The sequence below is a fragment of the Pezoporus wallicus genome, unplaced genomic scaffold (genome assembly GCF_028554395.1).
Source record: "Pezoporus wallicus isolate ANWC-B61680 ecotype Strahan unplaced genomic scaffold, APGP_CSIRO_Pwel_v1 scaffold_3294, whole genome shotgun sequence".
NCBI classification, from domain to species: domain Eukaryota; kingdom Metazoa; phylum Chordata; class Aves; order Psittaciformes; family Psittacidae; genus Pezoporus; species Pezoporus wallicus.
The window spans coordinates 16,695,821-16,718,550 of record NW_026635478.1 but is presented as its reverse complement, the minus strand read 5'-3'; the positions used below and the strand labels follow the sequence as shown (position 1 = coordinate 16,718,550).

At 45.9% G+C, this 22,730-nt stretch overlaps 2 protein-coding genes and 1 non-coding gene across 3 annotated transcripts; all 3 read left to right on the top strand.

Moving 5' to 3' along the window:
- Positions 1–156: 156 nt before the first annotated feature.
- LOC130610957 (U12 minor spliceosomal RNA) lies at positions 157–305 on the top strand. The gene has a single exon (XR_008975126.1). It is a non-coding gene; the product is annotated as a U12 minor spliceosomal RNA (small nuclear RNA).
- Positions 306–11,027: 10,722 nt separating this feature from the next.
- LOC130610700 (heat shock 70 kDa protein 12A-like) lies at positions 11,028–12,692 on the top strand. Its single transcript, XM_057430761.1, has one exon. The coding sequence runs from the start codon at positions 11,293–11,295 to the stop codon at positions 12,148–12,150; it is 858 nt and encodes a 285-aa protein (XP_057286744.1). The 5' UTR covers positions 11,028–11,292; the 3' UTR covers positions 12,151–12,692.
- A 4,844-nt stretch (positions 12,693–17,536) lies between these two features.
- LOC130610757 (cytoglobin-1-like) lies at positions 17,537–21,821 on the top strand. Its single transcript, XM_057430846.1, has 3 exons — positions 17,537–17,901; positions 19,872–20,103; positions 21,332–21,821. The coding sequence occupies exons 1-3, from the start codon at positions 17,807–17,809 to the stop codon at positions 21,458–21,460; spliced, it is 456 nt and encodes a 151-aa protein (XP_057286829.1). The 5' UTR covers positions 17,537–17,806; the 3' UTR covers positions 21,461–21,821.
- The last annotated feature ends 909 nt before the right edge of the window (positions 21,822–22,730 follow it).

Sequence of the window (22,730 nt, the reverse complement as noted above, 5' to 3'; positions counted from 1 at the left end):
GCGGCTATGCGACTTAACAGGGAAACAGAACCGGGGAGAATAGTCAAGATAATAGAAACTCAGCATGTACACGGTAGAATGTTGTGCAGACTTCCTCGCCCTGACCACCAGAGATAACACGTAGAGTTCTGCTGTCAGGGCGGGGAGCTAGCTTTTATGCCTTAAACTTATGAGTAAGGAAAATAACGACTCGGGGTGACGCCCGGGTCCTCACTACCAATGTGAGAGGAATTTTTGCGCGGGTACAGGTCGCCCCCGGGTGCCCCGCTTACTTCGCGGGATGCCCGGGTGCCGTGATCTGCCCGTTCCTATTTTGAGACCCGCGTTACAATGACAGACCCCCTCGGCGGCTGCAGTCTGACACCGACCCGCCCTTCTCTGCTCGAGTCCGGACTGTGATGGGTGGCCGAGGGTGGGGTGTGTGCTGCAACGCCCTCCTGCCGCTTCACGCCTCCGCGGGAGGGGATGCGTTTTGTACGGGGCGTACGTGGGAGCCCTGGCGCTCGTTACCGCCAGGCTGATCAAAACCAAACTGCAGCGGGAAGGAGGAGCCGCCTTCTCGCGCAGGCGTGGCAGGGGCCGAGCCTTTCCACGCACTTGCAGCGTCACCTCCCGCCCCCTCCTGCCCTGGCTACCCGGGCGCGGCCGCTGCGCCTGTGGGATGGTGCCTCTGGGTTTCATCTGGGCTCCCGGTGCTTTTGGGCCTCCCTCTGAGCGCCCTTTGCAGCACGGCATATCCCGGGGGTCTGCCGCGCCGGCTTTCTTCCCTTCGGTAGAAAACGTGATGAGATACTAAGAAGTTCTTCCCTGTGAGGGTGGTGAGGCACTGGCGCAGGTTGCCCAGAGAAGCTGTGGCTGCCCTATCCCTGGAAGTGTTCAAAGCCAGGTTGGAAGGGGCTTGAAGCAACCTGCTCTAGCGGAAGGTGTCCCTGCCCATGGCAGGGGGTTGGAACTGGGTGAGCTTTGAGGTCCCTTCCAACCCAAACCAGTCTGGGATTCTGTGATGATTGGAAGTCACATTGCCAAAGGTTTGCTTCTGCCCAGTGATAAACACATAAATGTATTGGCTTTCGCAAATCATAGGTGTTGTTATATGGATATAACTGTATGAGTTTGCAAAGCTCGCTAAAGACACAAGATTAGACAATAAGCTGAAAATGGCCAGAACTCTTGAGCAAAATGGAGTCACACAGCAAAAGAATTTGTAAAGGTAAAAGAAAAGGGGGGGGGGGGAGGCTTGATATAACAAAAGCTAGTGCCTGGAAAACATAGGGTTTTAGCCTAACTTAGATCGAAGATAAAGAATAATGTTTGTGTTGTAAGTCTGTGGAATTTAGTGGCCCCACTAAACATGAATAAATTACTTCACACCATCCTTCTACTTATCAGTTAGTTCAGAGACAGTGCCTCCCAAGCATCTGCTAGCTTTGGATACTCCTTGTCTGCCCACCCTGCAATAAATTTTGCAGGAAGGTCACGCTGTTCTAAATCTTTGCCAGCTATCAGAATAATTACAGATATGGCTGGTTTAAGGTAGTTGTGTGATTACTGGGGCATCCAACTGTGCCAAAGGTGAAAAGTGCACCGAGAGGAAGACTGCTTACTTCATCTTGAAGACCTCTACTCACGAGAGGAAGACTGCTTACTTCATCCTCAAGACCCCTGCCCACAATCACCGGAGAGCAGTGTGCAGATGCCAAGAGGAGCAGACTTACGATGATAAGTTCCTGGAGCTAGTTATAATATTCCCCACCTATACGCGGGAATTATGAATATGTATGTGACTAATGCAATAGTGAAAGTATATAAACCTGTAACAAATACTAATCGGTGTAACCTCTGGCTATGGTCACACACCCAGCGCTGTTGCTTTTGCATTATTGACTGTCCCTCAATAAAACCCTGTTATCTCTATTAGCGGAGTGAGCTCATATTTCACCCCACAGCTCCCCCTCTCCTCCAGCAGCTCTCAGGAGAATCACTTGTATGGTTCCCCTTCCCTGCACTCACCACTGGCTTCCTGCTGTCTTCCTGCCACAAAGCCCTGAGCTGCAGTGACCCCAAGGAATCACAGCATCCACAGCAGCATCCACTGCATCTCTGTGGAGCTGTTGGTCCACACAGATTCCGTGTGAGAGCCACAGGGAAGATCCTGGAAGGAAGCTTTTGGACTCCAGCAGAGTGGAAACTGCCAGCCAGGGCTGGGGACAAATGCAGAGGAGATGGGTGCAGCTTATATGGTGGCTCGCAGCCACACTCTGTCCAGTTCCCACCCTGACCATCCTCCATTCTCTGTCCAGTTCCTGCCTCTGCAGGGAGGGCCAAGGGATCCCAAAGCACAGATTTTGTCTCAGGAATATTTCAAGCCTTTGTGAGCCTGCAGTAATGATGCCAGGTCACTGCCTACTTGTCCCCCTGGGACTTGATCCAGATGAAAGTTGGCATATGACTGCGTTGTTGTCAAATTAGGATACACTGTAATAAGTTTGCGTCCTTTCTGCAGCTGTCAAGATACTTGATCAAACTGAAGTGGTGGGGATAGATGACGTGTGACAATTGTAAAGCCTGCTTGGTGCAAAACTAACAGGCAACATTTCTTTCAGGAAATTTTTATGACTATAAGAGCATCCCAAGTGGTTCCAGACTAGAGGGCCATCTACTCACTATCCCGTTTCAACCTGCAAGGACCCCCAGTGGAGGTCTCTTCCAGACACCCATCCAGATACACATTGACCTTGGGGATATTTGTGCAGCCACAACACCCTTTGGCAAGCACCTTCACTCTGCTGTGTGGTGAACTACCTCCTTCTGTTCATTTTGCTTCCATCACCCTAGTTCCTGCAATTGAAGAGGAAGAGCACATGTGTGGCTCCTACCCACCCTCTCGTCCTGTGATCACCTAAGTCAGCTTCTCTCCAGGTGAAGAATCCAGGCCCGCCCACCCATTCCTTCAGGGAAGCTCCCTTCCCAGGGCAGGCACCTTCCTTCCCACACTGAAGTCTCACTGGAAAGCTGGTTAGAGGCCATCATCCAAGCATGCTGTTGTGGGAAGGAAGGGTTTAAACCTCAGGATCTCTGTTTTTACAACTGTTGGAGTCTTTCTGTGAGAAACCAGAAGCTGCAGCTCAGTTTTCATGGGTGTCTCCCTGGTTCTTTCTGAAAGCTGTGAATGAGAAGTCAAATATTTGCTGAGGGATGGGCCCAGACCTCTGCTTCCCTTCCTGTGGCTGTGAGATGGTGGAAGGTGCAAGCAGCAGCAAAGAGACCTCCCTCAGTTCAGGGGTCCCCACAAAGGGGTCCTTCTCCAAATGTGATGGGAAACTTTTAGGCCTGCCCTTGCTTTTCCAGTGGTGAATTCCTTGAGTGTGTCTCCTTTGTTGGCTGAGACCCAGGGCATGGAAGTCAGAACAGAGGAGAATCCCGTCTCACACCAATTTCCTTTTTAAAACATTAATTAGGAGGTTACGCAAAGGACATCATATTAACCTTGGGGTAGTACATGGCTCAGCGTCCGACTTTAAGTGTTGCCTTTTCTGAGTCCTACAGAGGCACACAAAGCAGCTAAAAGCAGAATGACATGGCCAGAGAAAGCATCAGATAAATTGCCATGGAACAAGGTCACACATCATTGCCCAGTCCAGATAAAGTCCATCCATCACAATGACTGACCGCAGTTTTAGATGTGTATCCTTGCTCTTCAGAAGACAGAAACCAGTGTGCCCAGTGTGTCAGAAGCCAAATAACTTTTCTAGCTGACTTCAGTTAGGAAAGTTCCTAACCATCTAAGCCATTAGAAACCTTCTTAACTCTTTTCTATTAATTATAACAAAACTATTAAAAATGTAATATGTTGGCAGAACACACTCCCCCTTGGTTGCATTAATACCATCACCATAATCATTACTTTGACGCAGAAACATTTTGTATGAAAATGGTTAAATGATTTTGCAATTAAAAACTCAAGAGGGAATTAGCTGCCATAAAGGTAATTTTTCTATGTCAGGTTTTGTATGCTGAAGTAGAATACTAATAATTACAATAACAATCTCCTGACTTATATATTCAGACTGAAGACACAAACATCAATATTTTTGAAGGTTATACTAGAAATGTTGGTTAATGTGAGTTCTGTTTGAGTTCTAGTTCTTGTTTATGCCTATAGTCTGAGATTTTTGTTTCCTAGCAGGGACAAATTTCATGAAAAAAATATAAAAAGGACCAAGTTTGGGATTTAGCTTGGACTAAAACATTTTCAGAAATAACAAGATATTGTGGTAAAAGTTTAAACCATTAGCAAATATGCAGGACTGGCCATCTCCTCTTCTTCTAATTTCTTTGCTGGAGAAGTTCAGTTATTTTCATTGCACGTAACCTAGAACAGACAGGATTTGTGCTGCTGCTGCTTTTTGTCTGGGTTAGACATGGGTGTTTCAGCAGGTAAGGCAAATTCTTGGAGCCTGGGTGTTGGCTGCTGGGGCGTTTGCTTGTCCTGCCCATGTGCCAGAGGAGGCATGTGCTTGCTTCTTCCTTAGCCTTTCTTATCATAGGAGTGATATTTTTAAATTCCACTGGGAACAGGGTCTTTTCCCCTCCAGACAGTAGGAATGTTGTAGGCATATAGTTAAAAAATAAGGACTTATGTTATGTAGAATAATTAAAAAATTGGATCTTGTGTTACTATGGAAAACCCTAAACCAGGGCCTCCTTAAAAGGTCAGGATGACCTAGGAACAACACTGACTTATGAAGAGAATTAATAGCTGGGAAGAAGGTTTTGGCCTTGTGTAGGTGGATTAAGAAACAGGGCTAATGAATCTCTAATCAGGAAAAATTAACCTTGAAGACTGGTGCATCCTGAAAACACAAGGATGTCATCAAGATGTGACTTCAACATGTCAGCACAACATGATTAGGGTATCCTTTAGGTGAACTATCCTCATTATACCTTCATCATAATACTAAAAGGTGGTATAATACTAACAATTATGCCTACAGGTTGAAAGACTCCTGCCCAGGTTAAAAGGCCCTTCCCTGAACATGTGTAATGAGGAATCAATGAAGTAGTTTTATGTAAGTTTCTTGACCAATCGTTAAGTGTTGGGAGGGTTATGGTGAGATAGTATCCCGAACTGAATTGTATTAATATGTGCATTTTGTATGGGGTGTGTGCTAGCTTTGTGGGATACCATTTAGCACCCCTTTTTGCCCAAACTTGGAATAAACAAATACCTTGGTTCTGTGTGGGAGAATTGGCTGTTGCCCACTTGGTCAACAGGGAGAGCAGAAGCGAAGAGGACACCTGGGCTGGGTCTTTGGTGAGAACAGACAGAAAGATCTCCCACAAAAGTCTGAAGGACTGAGGCAGCAACTAGTTGCATCCTACAGACCTGAAGAAAAGCCATTGTGCCTCAGCTCCAGGTATAATCCTGCATCTCTGGTAGGATGATAATAAATCACAGAGAAATCCTTTCCAGATGCCAGGAGGAGGATCTAACCCACTTGGCTATCTGAATTTATTTGTACACAGCTCTTATCTTGCCAGAGATGTTTTCTCTGTCTGGGATGAGCAAACTTAGACTCCCAACATTTTCTGTCCATCTGTGAGATATGGGTAGACTTGCCCCCCTTCTTCTGGATGAAGAATCTATGAGCAGGGAAAACGTCTGAGGATCTGCCCTGAGATTTGAAGAAAATCTAGGTCAGAACTGTCTTAGCTTGGCTTAGATAGCAAATGAGACTGAGTGAGGGGGAGTTTCTGGCATAGTTGTGTTGACTGATGAAAAGGGAGAGGAGGAGGGAGAGGAGGTGATGGGAAATGCAATACACTTCTCAAGCTCTGGAAGAGTTGCCTTGTCCGCAAGAGACAGAGGGTGGAAGAAGTTGTGGGAGAACATTTCAGGACTGTCAGCAGCATTTCTCCAAGTCTCTCAATGATGGTATAGAGCCAAAGAACAAAGGGAAGACAGCTCTGGATTATTTCATGATTGTATCCTGTACAACATGGAGGAAGGCAGGGTGTATGTATGTGACTCAACCTGTTCTTCAGGGACATTCTTGTTTGGAGGTTTCAGGCTATCTCAGGACAACCAGCAGCAGCAGCCACAACCGTTATGCTTGCGCCCAGTGACCTGTCTAAAGCAACAGTGTTTTGTTGATTGCTCCAAAGTGCTAACAAAATTTCTAAGCAGGTAACAAATAGAGCATGGCAGCTTGCATATACGTACTATTAAACCTATATAATCACATGGCATTTGGCTCAGGGTCATGCTGAAGCTCCTACTTGCTGGTACTGGACAACTTCCCTGTCATTTACCTGGCAAGATGAAGTGTCCAGCTTAGTCTGCCCACTTAGTCTGCAACACCTTAGTCTGCAACACCTTACAAGGTATGAAAAACTAACTGTTGTGGTTCTTTCTTTTTGAGGAAGTTGTAGGAAATACGGGGCATATGTAATTTTAATTCATTTGCTCTATTCCCTAATAAATATTTCCAGTAAAGGTCTTCTGCAGCCAGTTTCTCAGAATACTCTGGTTTTGTAAAAGCCAATTTATTTGCACATAGCTGGATCCCAGCTGGTGCTTCCTTCTTTGGAGACATTCAAAACCCACCTGGACACAGTCCTGTGTAACCTGCTCTGGGTGGCCCTGCCTTGGCAGGGGGGTTGGACTGGATGATCTCCAGAGGTCCCTTCCAACCTTAACAGGTCTGTGATTCTGTTGTCAGTGACCTGAAACACACTCACAGAACAGTGGATTCCTGAGAGAAGCAAAGCAATTTGCTTGCAGAGAGCTGCACAGCAATTTGCCTTTCTTTCTAGGGACCCTTGAGAAAATGGCAGGAGGGTTGTGTAGCCAAGGAAACTGATGGACTAGAAAGCAGAACTGCAGGAAAGGACTCATCAGGCACAGAGCAGGATTTCCAGTCTATTATATTTGGCAGATCTCAAGTTTCTCACCGAATATTTTGTTACATGAGCACGTAAGCATGCTTTTGCCCCATTGCAACCCCCTTATGCTGTGAAATAAACCTTTCAGAGCACTTTGATCAAGAGCTGTGGCAGGTATGAGCTGAAGGGTAAATTGTACGGACATGGGAAAGCAGCTGAGTACTAACAGGCAGGAGGCATTTGTGTTAAGACAAGTGGCCTTTTGGCATGTTAATAGTGGGCCTCAGTGTCTGTGCCTGGGTACACATACCTATGCACACCTGCCTTCTGAAAGCCCATTGTAGCCTTTGTGAACCTTGTCTTTTAGTGCCTTCATCTATTTTCTCAGGTAAGGACATTTTTACTCAAGAAGGATGCCTGCTTCCCAACAGGCCATCTTCAGTCTTGCTGCTGAAGTGGAAAACATGAGCCTACAGTTCGTGCACCTGCCGTAGGAAGCAGGGGAGGACAGAGATAGCACTGCTGTTAGGGGTCCCGCAAAGTGTTGGTCCTGCTACTGGCTGTTGGTAAGGAGGCAAGTGAGGTGGCTGAGATCCAACCTGCTACCTGACAGTGTCATAAGCATTTGTGAAGAGCAGGTAGGGTAGGCTAGAAATACAGATTCTCTTTCCACACAAATGCTGCTTAAGAGGCAGCAAAAAAGAAATGTTACATGAAATACATGTATGCTACTGAGGCAAGCATTTTCAATTTTAAATAAGTTTGCAAATAATGATTTATCCTAGGAGCCCCAAGCCCTGAGCGTCTAACTTACTAACTCTGGAAAGCAGGCAGTTCATGGGAGAAAGAAAAGCAGCATATTGTGCAGCAGCTGTTTCATCTTGTGGTCATGTAAATGAGTAGCTTGACTGAAGTCATGCTACTTTTAATCCCAGACTACACCTTTCACAATGACTTCTTCCCCACGTTTCATTATGGGCCACAGTAACGCTGGGTTTCTCCAGTTTTTTGCTTCTTTCCAGTTGATGTGCTCTAAATGTTTTATTGTGCTTCCCTGTGTTTTCCACTCAGCTTTAACTGGTGGGTTCTGAAGAAACAGCAAACAATAAACTTGGCAGCACTTCAGTGTGAACACCCTTTCAGTTTCGGTTCTTGGGGCAATGCCAGCTTGCTGAAAAATCAAGTGAGAACAGTTTACAAAGCTTTGTAATGTTATGTTGATGTAATGTTACATTGCCTCCCTGTTCTTGTGTGTAGCTGCTCCCCATAAACTTAGCACTGAAGAACTTGCTTTGTCAAAGATGATGGTACCATTTGAGTGGACAAGCAGAGGTCCAAGGGTTACTTAAAAGACTGTTCTGGCATCCAGCAACTGTCTCTGTTTCCTCATAGAGAGATCTGCAAAGAGCTAAACTGGCAGAGAGGGTACTGTGAAAAGGACCTATGAAAAGTCTCATCTCCAACCACAGATGCTCCACCACTTGTCCCAGGAGCTGATTTAAACTCAGTGGTAGCTGGGTGTTTGCCCAAGCTGTGGTCTTAGGATGCTTGTGCCCAGCTTGGCTGACCCTGACCCTGACCCCACAGACTGACTTCCCAGCTTGGACTTGAACTCTATGGTCACTGTGGGTTTGCCCAGTCGTCACTGGGCTGTGGCTGATCCTGATCACCACCACCGGTCCTGCTCTTTGCACCTTGCTTGGGTTCAGCAGGACTGTGCCATGTTGGTAAGGGCGCTGTCCTGCCTGTCCTGCTGTTCCCCACTGCTTCCAGTGTAGCTCTGTATCTTCCGTACAAGGTTACATGTATGCATGGCTCTGAGAATATTTTGGAAGTATATGGGCTGGAAGACCCTCATCAAGTTGTTTACAAATGGTAAACAACCTCAAGCAGAAGGGACACCTCCATTGTCTCTTTTTCTTTTAAATACCAAGCTGCAGAGACATCCCATAAAATTGAACCACTGCCACTATTCCCGGTCTGTACCTTTACTCACCATGACAATTTTGCTGTAAAACTCTAGTTGCTTTTTGTAGTGGGAATGCCTGAGGATATTTCTTGTATCATGCATCACCCCCTACAAAGCAAGCACAGCACAAAGCAGACTCTTAGCATGTGGCATAGCCAGCAGTGCAGTCCTTGAGCACTGGGAATCTTTGTTTCTCAGGTTGTGTCAATCAGCAATGAAGAAGTCATTCATTTCAAGCTTTGGAGGAAGGTCCCATTAAAGCAACACATGGCTGGAAAATGCTCTCCACACTCCTATATGTGCTTTGGCCGGCTGGAAAATTCAGACATGTAGCTTGTGTATGTCTGTTGTGGGACACGGAATCATAAAATCTCAAGCCGGAAGAGACCCACAAGGATCGAGTCCAACTCCCTGCTCCTCGCAGGAATAGCTTACCTCTTAAAGAGAAATACCTGTTTTATCCATTGCTGACCTCATACTTAGGGTTGCTGGAGCTCAGCTTTCCATACCCTCATCCCTCTCAGCTGTCATTGCTGATATATTTTGAGCAGTGTCCCTAGCAGAAGCTACGTTCTAAATGAATGGTGTATGCAGGTGACCCTTTTATCCCACTGCCTAGGTGCAGTTATACAGAAACATGAAATACCTGGTTGCTGTCGATCATAACATCATCCAAAGGTGTAATGCCAAGAACTTCATTTACTTTAGCTATAGTGTCCTGGATATGTGTCTCACAGGCAACAAACAGCTTCTGCAGTGCAAAGACAACAGCTGATCACAGCAGCAGTCACAGTGAAAAGAGAAGTGTAGTGTGGAAAGCATGTGCTGAAACCACATCTGCAGTAGAGTAAATTGTAGGGCCACTAACTGGTTGAAATACATCTTCAATACCTGGTAAATAAACTGTTTCATCAAACTGTTAGCCTGTTGAAGCCCGTTCTTCAGCATCTGTGGGGCCTTATCACCGCAAACAGTGCTAATAATACCTCATCTCAGTCTCATCCTTTAAGGTATACCATTTTGGTATTTTCCTTCAGATACCCCCACCATCAGACCAAGTGGGTCAGACATCAGAATGAGGTCTCCCATCTAGTACTTAATGCATTACCCATAAGGAAACTGAACTGCGTTTTCTCATTTGTGCTTAACATGGGAGAGATCTGTGACTGGGATTTGAATATGCCCTTCTGAAAGTCAGGCAGAAGCAGGTCACTGTCAGTTTGCTCTCTGCAGCATTACACAGGCCCTGCTGGACTGGGAAATCAGAGACACAAACTTAGTCCTCGACCCTGTCTGACACAAAAATACTAATACTCAGAGTCTGCTATACTGCTACACCATATTGATCTGATAAGAGTCAGATTGAGAAAATGGACATAATCATACCTTAATCATGATGCTGCCATCTTTATTTGTCAAACTGGTCATGTTTTGCCTTAATTTTTCCCAGTCACGTAGCTTGAGTATATTATACGTGCCCAGCACAGCAGACAAACGTGAATCATCATTCACGTTCTCAGACTCCTTGTGTCTGCCCATCGCTTTAGACAAGAGCTCTTTGTTTCTAGGGCAAGAAGGATATTAAAAAACTTAGCTACAACAAGAGTAACAATGAGTAAGCATAATTATTTTACAGCATGTTATGAATTTATTTCATGAGGCCCGTGTTTTCTACAATGTGCTTCACAGCTATATTATGTAGCTAGCAATCACCTTTTGTGTGGGAAACAGTACTTTCTTAGCTCAGTTTTACATGATCACAGTGGAATGTGATCAAAAAGCAGCATTTTGACTCTGTCATTGTAGGCTGATATCTTTTATTAAGAATTCACCCTGGGAATGTCTCCTTCCCTTTCCAGAACAACCCAAGCTGTCTTCCAGTTGGAAAGAGGTGACAGCAGGTTGAAAATCTGGGGAGATGGAGTTTAGGGCATCTGGTCAGAAACAAAGGATCCCTAAGGACTGGATGAAGCAAGAAGTATGTGTTTTTTCAGCGTAGAAGCACATTGCATCAGAAATCTGAATAAATACCTTACCTTTTCTCTAGCTCTGTGACCTCCTTTTTCAGCTTCTCATTCTCTTTCACCAGGTCTTTTTGGGTGACCTCTACAGAAAATGCTCTGAAACAGATTTATTTTGTGAGATCTCTTTATTTGTACTTGGACTGGATTATATTCAGTGGAAAGTAAGGACCTCGAGTACTTTAAAGAAAGCAGCTAAGGTCATTTGTGTTTGTGTGTGTGTGTGTGGGTGGCACAATAGACATCACGGTGCATGAGATCCAAGAAAACCATTACCTGAAGGAATTACACAAGGCATCTGGAGGTGGATGGGGAGGCAACAGAGTGGATCAAAACTTCATTGATTTCCTCAGGGAAATATTTGATGATGGTGTATGGAATGAATATGAAGAGAAATACCCTACTGAATTACAACATATGATGTACAACTTTGGTCTACAGAAATGTTCTGCTAGCAGAGAGGATGTCTACATACGTTGCTACTACAACTTGACCAAACTGGCAGAGTGCGAGAAGAACATCTCCCACTTCTTCAAAAAGCACAATGGAGTTGTGTGGTGTGATAGGGTATTCATGGTTACATATGAGAAAATGAAGACCTTTTTTAATTACAGTATCAGAAATATCATTCATACTTTGAGGGTAATTCTTGACAAGCCTGAGATGGCCAAGGTCCAGTACATTTTGCTTGTAGGAGGCTTTTCATCTAGCATCATCTTGAGAGATGAGATCAGTGAGGCCTTTAGTGAGGGGTATCATATCCTTTGTCCTTTGGATGCCCAAGCAGGCATTGTAAAAAGGGCTGTTTTATTTGGAGTCAATCCATGCATAGTTGCCTCAAGAGTCAGTGCTCAGACATACGGCATAGCAGTAGCTCAGGAATTCAATGCTCCTATCCATGACCTCAGCAAAAAAAGGATCTCAGAAAAGGATGGCTATATTTACTGTACAGATCTCTTCAAGAAATTGGTTGGAATGGATGAGTCAGTGAATATAAATAAAGAAGCCCAGTATTATTTCCATCCAGTAGAAGCAGATCAAACACAAGCAAAGTTTTCTTTCTATTGTACAGAAAAGCAGGATGCTCAGTATGTAGATGAGGAAGGTATGGAATTCCTTGGCTCCTGTACAGTGCCAATGCCAGACACAAAGCAACGGAGGAAGCGCCAGCTGAAGCTGGATATTAAATTTGGGCTTACTGAATTTAAAGCCACATGTACTGACATTACTTCCAAACAAAGACGGACAATTACAGTTGATTTTTTATCTGTATAAATTCTCAGTACCTTGAGCAGAAAGGACAATAACTCAAGGGAGAACAAGGCTTCAGTGAGAGACAATAACCCAACAACAGACAATTCAAATGGACCATAAAGTTCATCATCCAGCCTTCTGCTTGCACAGATTAACAATTTGCTAGTCTGATTCTCTGTGATTCTATGATTCTATGGCTCTTTCCGTTATTCACCAACCACCCTTTCAGGCTAACACATCTCCTTCTGTTGTATCTGACAGCAGGATTATCTGCTGCTTTATCTCTTGCCCTTCTAGCTTAGCCCTGTTGCATCACTGAATAGTCCATATCACCAATATAATCTTCTGTACTCATGTTTGATACAAAGCTTCTGGAGAGATGACTTAACTTCCAGATATACCAGACTATAAGTATTTCTTTTAGCCTGATGCCTTCTACATTCTTTCTTCTTCTGATATCAGGTCTCTTCATCTGGAGTCCAGGTTTAACTCTGCCAATGGTGACACTGAATGGATTTCAGTTCTCCTCAGGACGTCACTTACATAGATTGTGTGTAATTCACTTGCTCTCAGTCAAGACAGTGGTGCAGTAACTCAATGTAGTCTGGGAGCTTGTATCCAAAACCTGTCGGAGTGTTGTTTCCATTAAACCATTGGGTAGTTTGATCTTACTAACTGACTGAGTAGATACAAATGACAGGTGGTAACATTACAGATATGAGCAGTGCTTATGTTGCTGCCTGAGCTCCTCTATCGGGCTCTAGGTACCCTCTACATCTCAGACTTGGGCTTGGTAATTTCCATGTTCATAAAAGCTCGTTTCTTTGCCTCCTGCCTACAGCACCTGTGCCCAAGTTCAGCATAGCATGAACTGTGTGAGCCCAAATTTATCCAAGAAAACGATGTGATCTTGTGTTGTACTGGCTCTGGCTGGGGTGGAGTTGGCTTTCGTCACAGCCACCCATATGTTGCTGTGTGGTTTGTGATAAAAACAGCGTTGATGGCACACCGATGTTTTAGCAATAGCTGAACAGTGCTTGCACAGTGGCAAGGCCGTCTCCGTTTCTTGCTCTACTCCTGCAGCAAGGAGGTTGGAGGAGGGAGGGGGTGTTGGGGAGCAAAGGGCTGGGAGAGGGACACAGCCAGCACAGCTCACCCCAGCTGACCCAGGCCGTGTTCTGTACCCTGTAACTCCGTGCTCAGCAATAAAACCAGCCAGAGTTTCTCCAAAGTAGCTATTGTTTGGAGACCGGCTGGGCATCGGCCTGATGCTGGGATGTGGTGACTACTGTTGCCTCACCTGGGGTCTTGTTGTATTTTTCCCCCTTCACTAAGGGTGTAGCTCAGCACCAGCCTGTCCCAGTGAAAATACTTGGTTAGCTGGGTACACTACATGAAAACTCAGCGCTGCCATCTTTATTAGCTGTAATGACTGTGCTGGAATCACTGCTAGCCATGTTATTTAATGCTGTCAATCATTAAAGCAGCATTCAGAGAATTACTCCATATATATACTATGCTCCATGATGTACAAAAGCTGGACTATTTTGAATACATCACCTTTGTTTTCACATTTAAAATCCTATGTGCAAAATAAAAGTATTCTCAACAGAAATCTGTGTAAATTTCTATCATGTCAGATCGTGCTGCTCTTAAACTGTGTGAGGGCTATTCTGGGTGACTAGGTCCTAAGAAGGTGGGAACGCCTGCTCTTTCCTTGATCTTTGGACTTGGTAGTTTCAGCAGTGCAGATTGCAACACAGCTCCGCCAGAACCTGCCACTGCTTTCCAACAGGAGGGGGAAGTATAGTCTGGCGGCAGCTGGGAAAGCTGCTTGAGTCAGCCCCAGGTCTTTCCCACCCATGTGCTCTGTGGGCTTTGGCATTCAGACATTGACAGAAACAGCTGTGATTACAGCTCCTAATTTTGCTTGTTTTGATGATCTTGTAATGTTGATAACCTCAGATAGTGAGCATGGAGCAGATGCTGGTGTTTGTCATGTCTGAAAAAGCAGCACTGAGTGTCAGCATCTCAAGCTAAGTATCCAATAAAGCTGGCGATACCTGCTCTGGGGGGCTCTAACCTCTGCCTGACGGTACAGGGGGTGCTGGGAAAATAAGAATTATAGTTGCCAACCCCCTTCCAGCCATCCTCTACAACAGGCGTGTCTGCTGAGCTGGGAATTAAGCCCTGTTGCCGAACAAATAGGCAACAGGTTTATTTATATTAAATGTTAAACTTAATGAACTGTCACAGAGAAGAAACCACGGGCAGCTTTGCAGTGCCTGTGACTGGGGCATCAACAAGCTCTGCAGTCAGTCAGCACTGTCGGATCCTGAATGGCTGGGTGGGGAGAGGATGCCATCACCTCCTTCTGTCGCTGGAACCTGAAGCACATGGTTTCTCAGAAATCAAAACGAAACAAGCCCCACTTCCCAGAACCACTGCCATTTCCCCGCACTGCTCTGAAGGCACATCCACTGCTTTCCTGGCTGGGTGCCGAGCCAGGAAAAGCTTGGCTGCCGCACACAACCCAAAATACTGTGGCTGTGCTCCCTGCTTGGGATTTTGCAGCATACTCTGCATCACCCCTCCACACCCCAGCCTCACCCTGCCTGCTGAGGAGCATCCCATCCATCCATGGCCAAAACTGTGCTTGCAGCGCTGCCCAGTGCTCCCTTAGAAAATATTTCTCCCTGTTCATCAGAAACCACACTTAAGAGAATTCGCTTCCTTTGGGATATTGAACAAAAGAAACCATGGGAGAAGAAAAAGAAATAAACCAGGCAGACACCCTCTTCCCCCGGGGTGCAGCGGTATTGGCAGCAATGTTAGACTTTATGATTAAACAGCACATTTTTCACAGCTATTCCATTCCAAGGCTAAAAGAAAAAGGCTTCTGGAGCATTTTTTTTCAATCTCTAGAGACCCCTAAGGTGTCGTATAGATGTGTATAAGCCTGTTATTGATACCAAAGCTTTATGAGGTATTACTGTGTTCATCTCACAAAGGCTCAGCAAATCACACAGCAGGAAAATAGAAGATAATTTTCCAAAACAGTGAAAGTAACACCAGCAGGTGAAAGAAAGAATAGAAAAGCATGTCACAGAGAGCATGGTGACATGCTTGAGGACATCATTGTTGGTTTTGTTTGTGCAGGAGGAGGTCAGGGACTGCTCTGTGCTGCTCACAGCTGGCTTGGCACTGGACAAAATTGACCCATTGCACCCCACAACTGGACCAACAATGATGAGTCTGGTGTCTCTGTGGAAACATGTTTAAGAAAGGGCAGTGAATGCTGGAAAAGAAGAGACAAGACCAGGACAGGTGCAGTACCCAAAGGAACAGTGACTGGTGGAAGAGTCCATGCTGGAGCAGTTGAATACAACACAAGGAGAAGCGAAAGCACAAGGATCCTGGTGCACCAGCCCCCAGTTCCTGCACTGCCCATGGTCTTGCCAAAGGGCCTGCATGTAACCTGTGCCACAGGGACTAGGACAGGGAGAAGAGAGGTGTTTGTGTGGGGGTTGGTTTCTTATTTGTCAATACTTTACTTTGCTTGAAATTTCCCAACTCAAACTGGGTATTTTTTGACCCACAACAGGATGTCTGATGCTCTATGGAGTGAATGAGCACCTTTGTAGTGCAATGTCTCAGACAAGGTTGGGAGAGCAGAGAAGTCCCATAGGGAAGCTGAAGTTTGCTTGTGAACTGCTGCAAACAGAAAAGACAGGAGAAAGAAATGAAGGGTGAACAAGAGAGATGCAGAAGAAAAGACTGAAAAAGCTAAGAGGGAAGACTCATCCTTGAGCAATGTGCATTGCTGCCACAGCTCAGGTCAGAGAGTTGAGCTCACCACAGCACTCCAGCTTCTCCCACTGAGAACTGTTCACAACAAGTCAGGGTGCACCAGGGTCTGCACCTACAGAGAGAGGAAAAGTTGCAAGTGCAGTCATACACATTTACATTCAAAGAACAGCCAGCTCTGCTTCCATATTCTGGACCTGCTTGAGCCCCTTTCCCTTTGCGTAAAGTGAGTGCTCGTTTTTCAGGGGCTTGCTCTCTCCCAGGCCACTCATGACAAGCACCTGATGTGCACTCTGCTCTTGGCCAAAAACTTGGTGCTTTCCCCACTGAGTTCGTCCCAGGCGGTTTTGGCTTCCAAGGTCTGGGAGCCTGCAGTGCCATCCTTGCTCCTACCTCTGCATCCTTGTGCTGGTGGCTGGGCTCAGCCTATAGCACTTCCCCAGTTTGTGTTTGCCTTCAAAGAGGCAGCCCCCATTCCCCCACGAGTTTTCCTGGAATCTGGGACATTTTTCTGAGGATTTGGGGATGAGAAAGCAGAAGGTTGTGCAGCTTTCTATCAGATCACTTTTTGTTTGCTGTGGTGAAAAGGGAAAGCGCGGGAAGGGAAGGGAATTTTAGTTAAGTCCTTTTAGGCACTCCTTGGGAGTGGTGGAACACAGCCCCTCCAAGCAACCACCACCTTCCTTCTGCCCCAGGTATTGGGTTGGTTTTGCTCCCTGTGCTGCACATTTCACTGTTGTGTGGGCTCTTTCCCTCCTCCAAACCATCCCAAACAATACAAGGTTTTGTCTGCGCTCAGCGGCCAGCAGCAGCAGCAGCTCCTCAAGCCCCTTAGCCCTTCTTTCATGTGTGTGGCCTGGACTTAATGAGAACATTCCTGCCAGAGGTTAAGCCCGGGTGCTGTGTGGATAATCCAAGATTTTATTTTCCTCCAGTTCTAAGTGACTGTGAGGATAATGGGCCCACAGGCACCATCTGCAGCTCCACACTGGCCTTTCTCCTGCCCCTCATCTCTTTCTCACTGCTGGGCAGGCAGGGCTTAGGGATAGGACAGTGATCCCAGCTGCAAGCTGAGAGGATGAGAGTAGTGAAATGCCTGTGCTTTTGGCCTGGCTGTCCTTCATGACTTACCTCCTGTGTTAAAATGAGGTGGCTTTCCAGGGCACTGCAGCCATGAATGCTGTGCCCATCCTGCCATCATCATCCCTGCAGCGCTGCTGGTTTGGGCTGGTGATGCCTCTCAGTTGCACAGTACTGAGGTCAGGAGCAGCTTCAGGGCGAGCCCCTGCTAAACCAGAGGGCTATGGGGAAGGTAGCGAGTGTAGCATGACAGCAGGACTTGAGAGAGTTGCTAGACCTAGAAGTGGTATCTTTGGAGTGAAGGGCCAAGAAGAGATGGGAAGAGGGTACAGTAGAGCACCATGGTGCCCGCAGCACAGCAGCCCTCTTGGGAGCAAACCTGGAAAACCAGTGCTTGGGCAAGGATTGCCCTCAAGAAAAAGAAGGGAAGCACTGGCTGTGGCAGGGTGAGAGGGGAGGGGAGCTTCTTCCCCACTGAAAACTCCCTTTTTCCCCTTTTCTCATCAGACAACGGAAACTTTGCTCTGGCACCTGACACCATAGTGAGAGTGCTTGTCCTCCTTCCTCATGTGGCTGGTTTCTTTCCTGATTAAAAGTGATTAGGCAGCCCTAAAGCCTGCAGAAATGTGACCAAGGGGAACCAAGACAAAGAATTCATTCAAGATCTCTTAAATCCCTGGGCCAGTATTTAGAGAGCCCTGAGGAAAGAACTGGAGCAGAACCGCCCTGCCAGGACCTCCCTGCCCTTCTCCCTCCTGCTGTGCCCTGTGTTGCCAACGTCTCCTCCACAATGTCGTTCTCTGAAGCAGAGGTGCAAAGTGCCCGTGGTGCCTGGGAGAAGATGTATGTGGATGCCGAGGACAATGCGACAACTGTGCTGGTCAGGTAAGGAAAGAGCCATCTTGCTGCTACCCCCAAGAGTTGAAAAAGGAATGGCAAGAAGGATGGAGTTACCACCTAGGAGCGTTTCCTGATGGTTTTCGTGCAGCCCTTGCTGGGAACGTTTTGATTTGCTGTGGTTTATTGCACCTCAAGTAGGAAATGGGGAAGAGGAGAGATCCATGCAAAGTAAAAGGAAAGGGAGAAGGAGGTGGGAAAGAAAGAAGAGACAAGAAGAAATTATTTACCCCACCCATTTAAGGTAAAGAAGAGAAAGTGTGGTATGAAAGAGAACGGGAACAAAACATGGGCCCTATTTCCCTCTTCCTCTTTACCTCTAAACTGTTATAATAACTTTTTTTTTCTTTTTAACTTGCATGTCCCAAGTATTTCTATTCTGATTTTCCTTCACCCTTTCCAGTCCAAAGCCCAGCTGTTCCAGTGTATTGTGCACTTCCTATGAGCTTTCCTCTCTGTTTTCACTCTGATTTCCTCTCTTCTTCTATAAGACACAAGTTTCTTCCATTCACCTTCCTCATATTCCTCTCCCAGCTGGGACTTGCATCACTTCCATATGCACTGAGCAACCCAGTACTTTTCTGGTTATCATACCTTTACCTCTGCCTTTCTTGTATATCACACCCTGTGGCTGGATCAGCCTCAGAAACTGTCATGTAGATTCTGCAATCTACCTAAGGACAGTTAGGGTCAGAAATGCAGCTATAAAATGCTAGTAAGCATACAGTGGCTTGGCTCCCCAGGGTAATTTACTCTAGAAGGTTTTGCCTTAGTGTCCTATAGCTCCAGCCTTGCCTATTGAAAAGTTCTGTGCTCCCCAGCACAAGAGATGTACTGGACATACAATGAAGGGCCATGGAGATGATGAAGACTGGAGTCTGTCTCCTGTGAAGAGAGGTTGCGCAACCTGGAACTGTTCAGCCTGGAGAAGAGAAGGCTGAGGGGGATCTTGTCAATGTATGTATGAACCTGAAGGGAGGTACAAAGAAGGATCCTCTCAGTGGCACTCAGTGACAACACCAGAGGCAATGGGAACAAACTGGAACATGGGAGATTCTTTCCAAACATCAGGAAACACCTTTTCACTGTGATGGCAACTGAGCAGTAGCACAGGTTGCCCAGAGAGGTTGTAGAGTCTCCATCCATGGAGATATTCAAAAGCTGTCCGGACATGGTCCTGGGTAACTGGCTTGAGCAGTAAGGTTGTGCTAGATGACCTACATAGGTCCCTTCAAGCCCAACCATTCTGTGACTCTGTGAAATGTAATCTAGAATTTGCTATTGCTGTGTCAGGTGGATAACTGGTTTACCCAGGTAAGTAAACTGCTTTTTTAAGAGCTTGACCAAGATGACGGTAATTGATGTATTAAAAAAGACAATTCCTTTACAAGTGGCATTGAATTGTGTTACTTTTGAGCAGTACTTGGTACTCAAACAACAAACCATCACAGGCAGTAAGAAAGCTTTGGGATGGGCTCTTGGAAGGGGATAATTAACAAAACCAATAGTAGGATTTCTCCATGAAAACACCCACCGAGAGCACAGTGGAGGTATCTGCTGTCCAGCACATCTTCGGGAATACTGCCCTGTCACACTCACCTGATGTGAATATTGTCATCTTAGTTCTCTGTGGTTTTTATCTCAGCCTAACACTGAGTCAACACCGAAGAAATGTTTACTTCAGAAGCAGCAAACAAACTCAGGATAGGTAAGTTTTAAGGTGGAGTGAGCAAAGAGAAGTGCCCTGGGGAGAAGTGAGACAGGCTGCAGTGGGCATAGGGGCTATGCACAGATGGGAAGGATAAAGAGGAGCCAAGAAATGCAGGGGAAAGAGGTGCCCCTTCTAATAAAGAGAAGGCAAAAGGACAATAAATGCATAAGACAAGGCCTGTAATGTGAAGCCGTATCTATGTTGATGCCTTGGTCCACAAATTAGGATGTCTCTCATTTCTCAACAGGATGTTTACTGAGCATCCAGACACCAAGTCCTACTTCTCACACTTCAAAGGCATGGACTCTGCTGAAGAGATGAAACAGTCAGATCAGATCAGAGGGCACGGCAAGAGGGTTTTCACTGCCATCAATGACATGGTGCAACACCTGGACAACTCTGAGGCTTTTCTTGGGATAGTGAACCCACTCGGCAAGAAACACGCCACCCAGCTGAAGATTGACCCCAAAAACTTTAGGGTGAGCCAGCAGCCCTCTTCCCAGGGACTGTGATTGTGACTGGGAGGACGTCTTTCGCTTTGAGGGGTAGAACTGAGGAAAACAGGCTTTGTATATAAAAATATGTATATGCTTCAGAGACTGGAGAGGTGGAAAGTGAGATGATTGATGGTGGACAATAGCAGGAGTGGGCGATCTGGCATCTGTTGGGAAGGAGGCTATGCAGCAGATACGATGCAGGCAGGTTTGCTCAGGTGGGAGCTGCAGAGGCTGCCCACGAGTTGCAGTGGGTTTTCTCAGTGCAACAGGAATCACACACTTGTCATTTAATAACAAGACATAGAAAAGGAGCTTAACACTGGACTTGAATCCTTGATGTCTATTTCTTTCTAGCAGCAGGAACTGAGCTTTGCGAGAACCTAAACCATTATTGAGCAGCAACACCAACAGAATTGCCACCACTAAACAAACACAGATAATAAACACAGGATCAAATTAGTTTCCCAAGTCCACCTGATGCCACTAGCAGAGTGCATTTATAGCTGTTTCGTCTGCCTCACACAGCACAAAATGCAAAAAAAGAGGCACCTTCTGGCAAAGGTCACTCAGGCACCAGGAAGGTGGTTTCCAATGCAGTGGGCTCAGTTTTCAGTAAGTGTGAGAATAAGTGAGGATTTCTGCCAGCAGAGATCCCGAAAATACTTTTTGAGGGTAAAGGTGCATACAATACAATAAACGCTGCATGGAAAAGCAGTTGACATTTCAAAGTATATCATCTACCTAGTGACTATGAAAGCAAACCCTCATTACTAGAGTGCTAGATTCCTATTCGAGGAAAGATTAGGAAGGAATTTACCCCCCAAGCAATGTATTCCATAGGTGTGCAACATGGGGCTCCCTGTGGCCTCTAAACTTCTGGGACAATCCACTGTCAGAAGGACTGCAGTGGATGTACCAAGTAAACTGGCCTTGTCCTGTACAGTCCTGCTGTCTTTAAGTGATGGGTGCAGTCAACAGTAACTAAACACAGGACAGTTAAAAGAAGAGCAGTAGTAACTGCATTGTTTGGTGAGTTCCGTATGTATTTTTCCATGACCTATTACAATCTTTGTATGCAATATACTGCTGAATTGTTCTTGTACCTCTTTTCACTCTCCAAGAATCACAACTAAGAATATGTATTTTGTTCTTATGCCCCTAATGTGGAGGAAAGTTGACACTGGTTGTTTCTTCCTTCCTCCTTGTTTAGGTTATCTGTGACATTATCTTGCAACTGATGGAGGAGAAATTTGGCGGAGACTGCAAAGCTTCCTTTGAGAAGGTGACCAACGAAATCTGCACTCACCTCAACAACGCCTACAAAGAGGCAGGTTGGTGAGGACATGCAACCTCCAGGCTCTTCAGACGTCTTGCCAGCACCGATTTGCTGCTTTTGGGCCTCCAGCCACAGTTGGAAAATGAAAAAGTAAAAGAAAAAAAAGGCAAGAAAATGGCTTATGTAATGTAGCTATCCGTGTCAGTAATTGCCTTAGCAAACTGAGTTTCTACAGCTAAATCAAACCTGCAGATACATCAAAGCCAAACAACAAATCCTGGTGTACTTTGCAACTTCGCTGCTTCAGGTGGGTTTCTCTGGCCACTGTGTTTGAAGACTACCTTTTACACTGATGACTTTAAGCTTGATATCCATAAGACTTGCTCCTTCCAGCAGCACCAGCCCAGAGATGCATCAGCAGCTCTTTATCTCAGCTACCACTTCTCCATCCTCATGAACAATGAGCAGGAAACCATTTTCAAGCATCTCCAGGGACTTCTTAGAGGTCACTATTTAAGAGGCATGAGCGTCGTTTTGTGTGTAAACCACAGCAGTGGAGGGTTTGGTGCATTGGAAAGACTATTGCCTGAGAAAGACACAAGGAAAGTCCCATCCTGCGTGAGCCAGAGGAGTTTCACAACCTTGGAGAGGTTCCTCTGTGCAGCTTGCAGCACAAAGGGTGACAACACCGAATGTGGCCACCACTGGGTCACTTGGGGCAGGGATGAACATCTCCTGCACATGGATTTCACCGTGCTACTCCCAGCAAATTGCTCTGGCCACATGCCCAGGAAAGGGCGATAATATCAGGCCTACTGGCTGCCCTCATCCTTTCCTGTCACAAGGCCTAAGCCTCCCTTCTGCAGTAACTGGGTCCCAAACTATTTAATTGCTTCTCCTTGTATTCCTTAGACATGGGGAAATAATCAGCTAGTAACCGCAAATAACCACATGTCGTTTTGCTTCAGTGTAATGCAATAAACACAGAGAAAGCAGATGCATCCTCTTATTTATAGCACAGAAAAGGCACTGGGATGTACAGCAGTGGTTACATTGTGTGGTTACTAGTGGTGCGGGGGTGGGTGGTTACCAAAACCAACTCAAGCTCCCATCCAGGCACCATCACACTTGCAGTAATCCAGCTCCTTGGGTGGTGGGAAGTTTTTCATTGACCACAAAACAATTTTGTCAACAGCTAAAAATGCAGAATTTTCCTTTTGACGTGTAGTTTTCCTCACCCATCCCATTTGTTTGGCAAAGAATGCTGAAATCCCGAAGTCCAGAAGATGAACTCTTACTGGAATGAGAGGATAGGGCAGGCTGCTTTATTTGA

Bases quoted from the DNA above. Each gene is read 5' to 3' on its own strand.
- LOC130610700 (XM_057430761.1), top strand. From the start codon at position 11,293: ATGATGTACAACTTTGGTCTACAGAAATGTTCTGCTAGCAGAGAGGAT.
- LOC130610757 (XM_057430846.1), top strand. From the start codon at position 17,807: ATGTCGTTCTCTGAAGCAGAGGTGCAAAGTGCCCGTGGTGCCTGGGAG. The intron at 17,902-19,871 runs GTAAGGAAAGAG...ATTTCTCAACAG, and splicing joins GCGACAACTGTGCTGGTCAG to GATGTTTACTGAGCATCCAG. The intron at 20,104-21,331 runs GTGAGCCAGCAG...CTCCTTGTTTAG, and splicing joins TTGACCCCAAAAACTTTAGG to GTTATCTGTGACATTATCTT.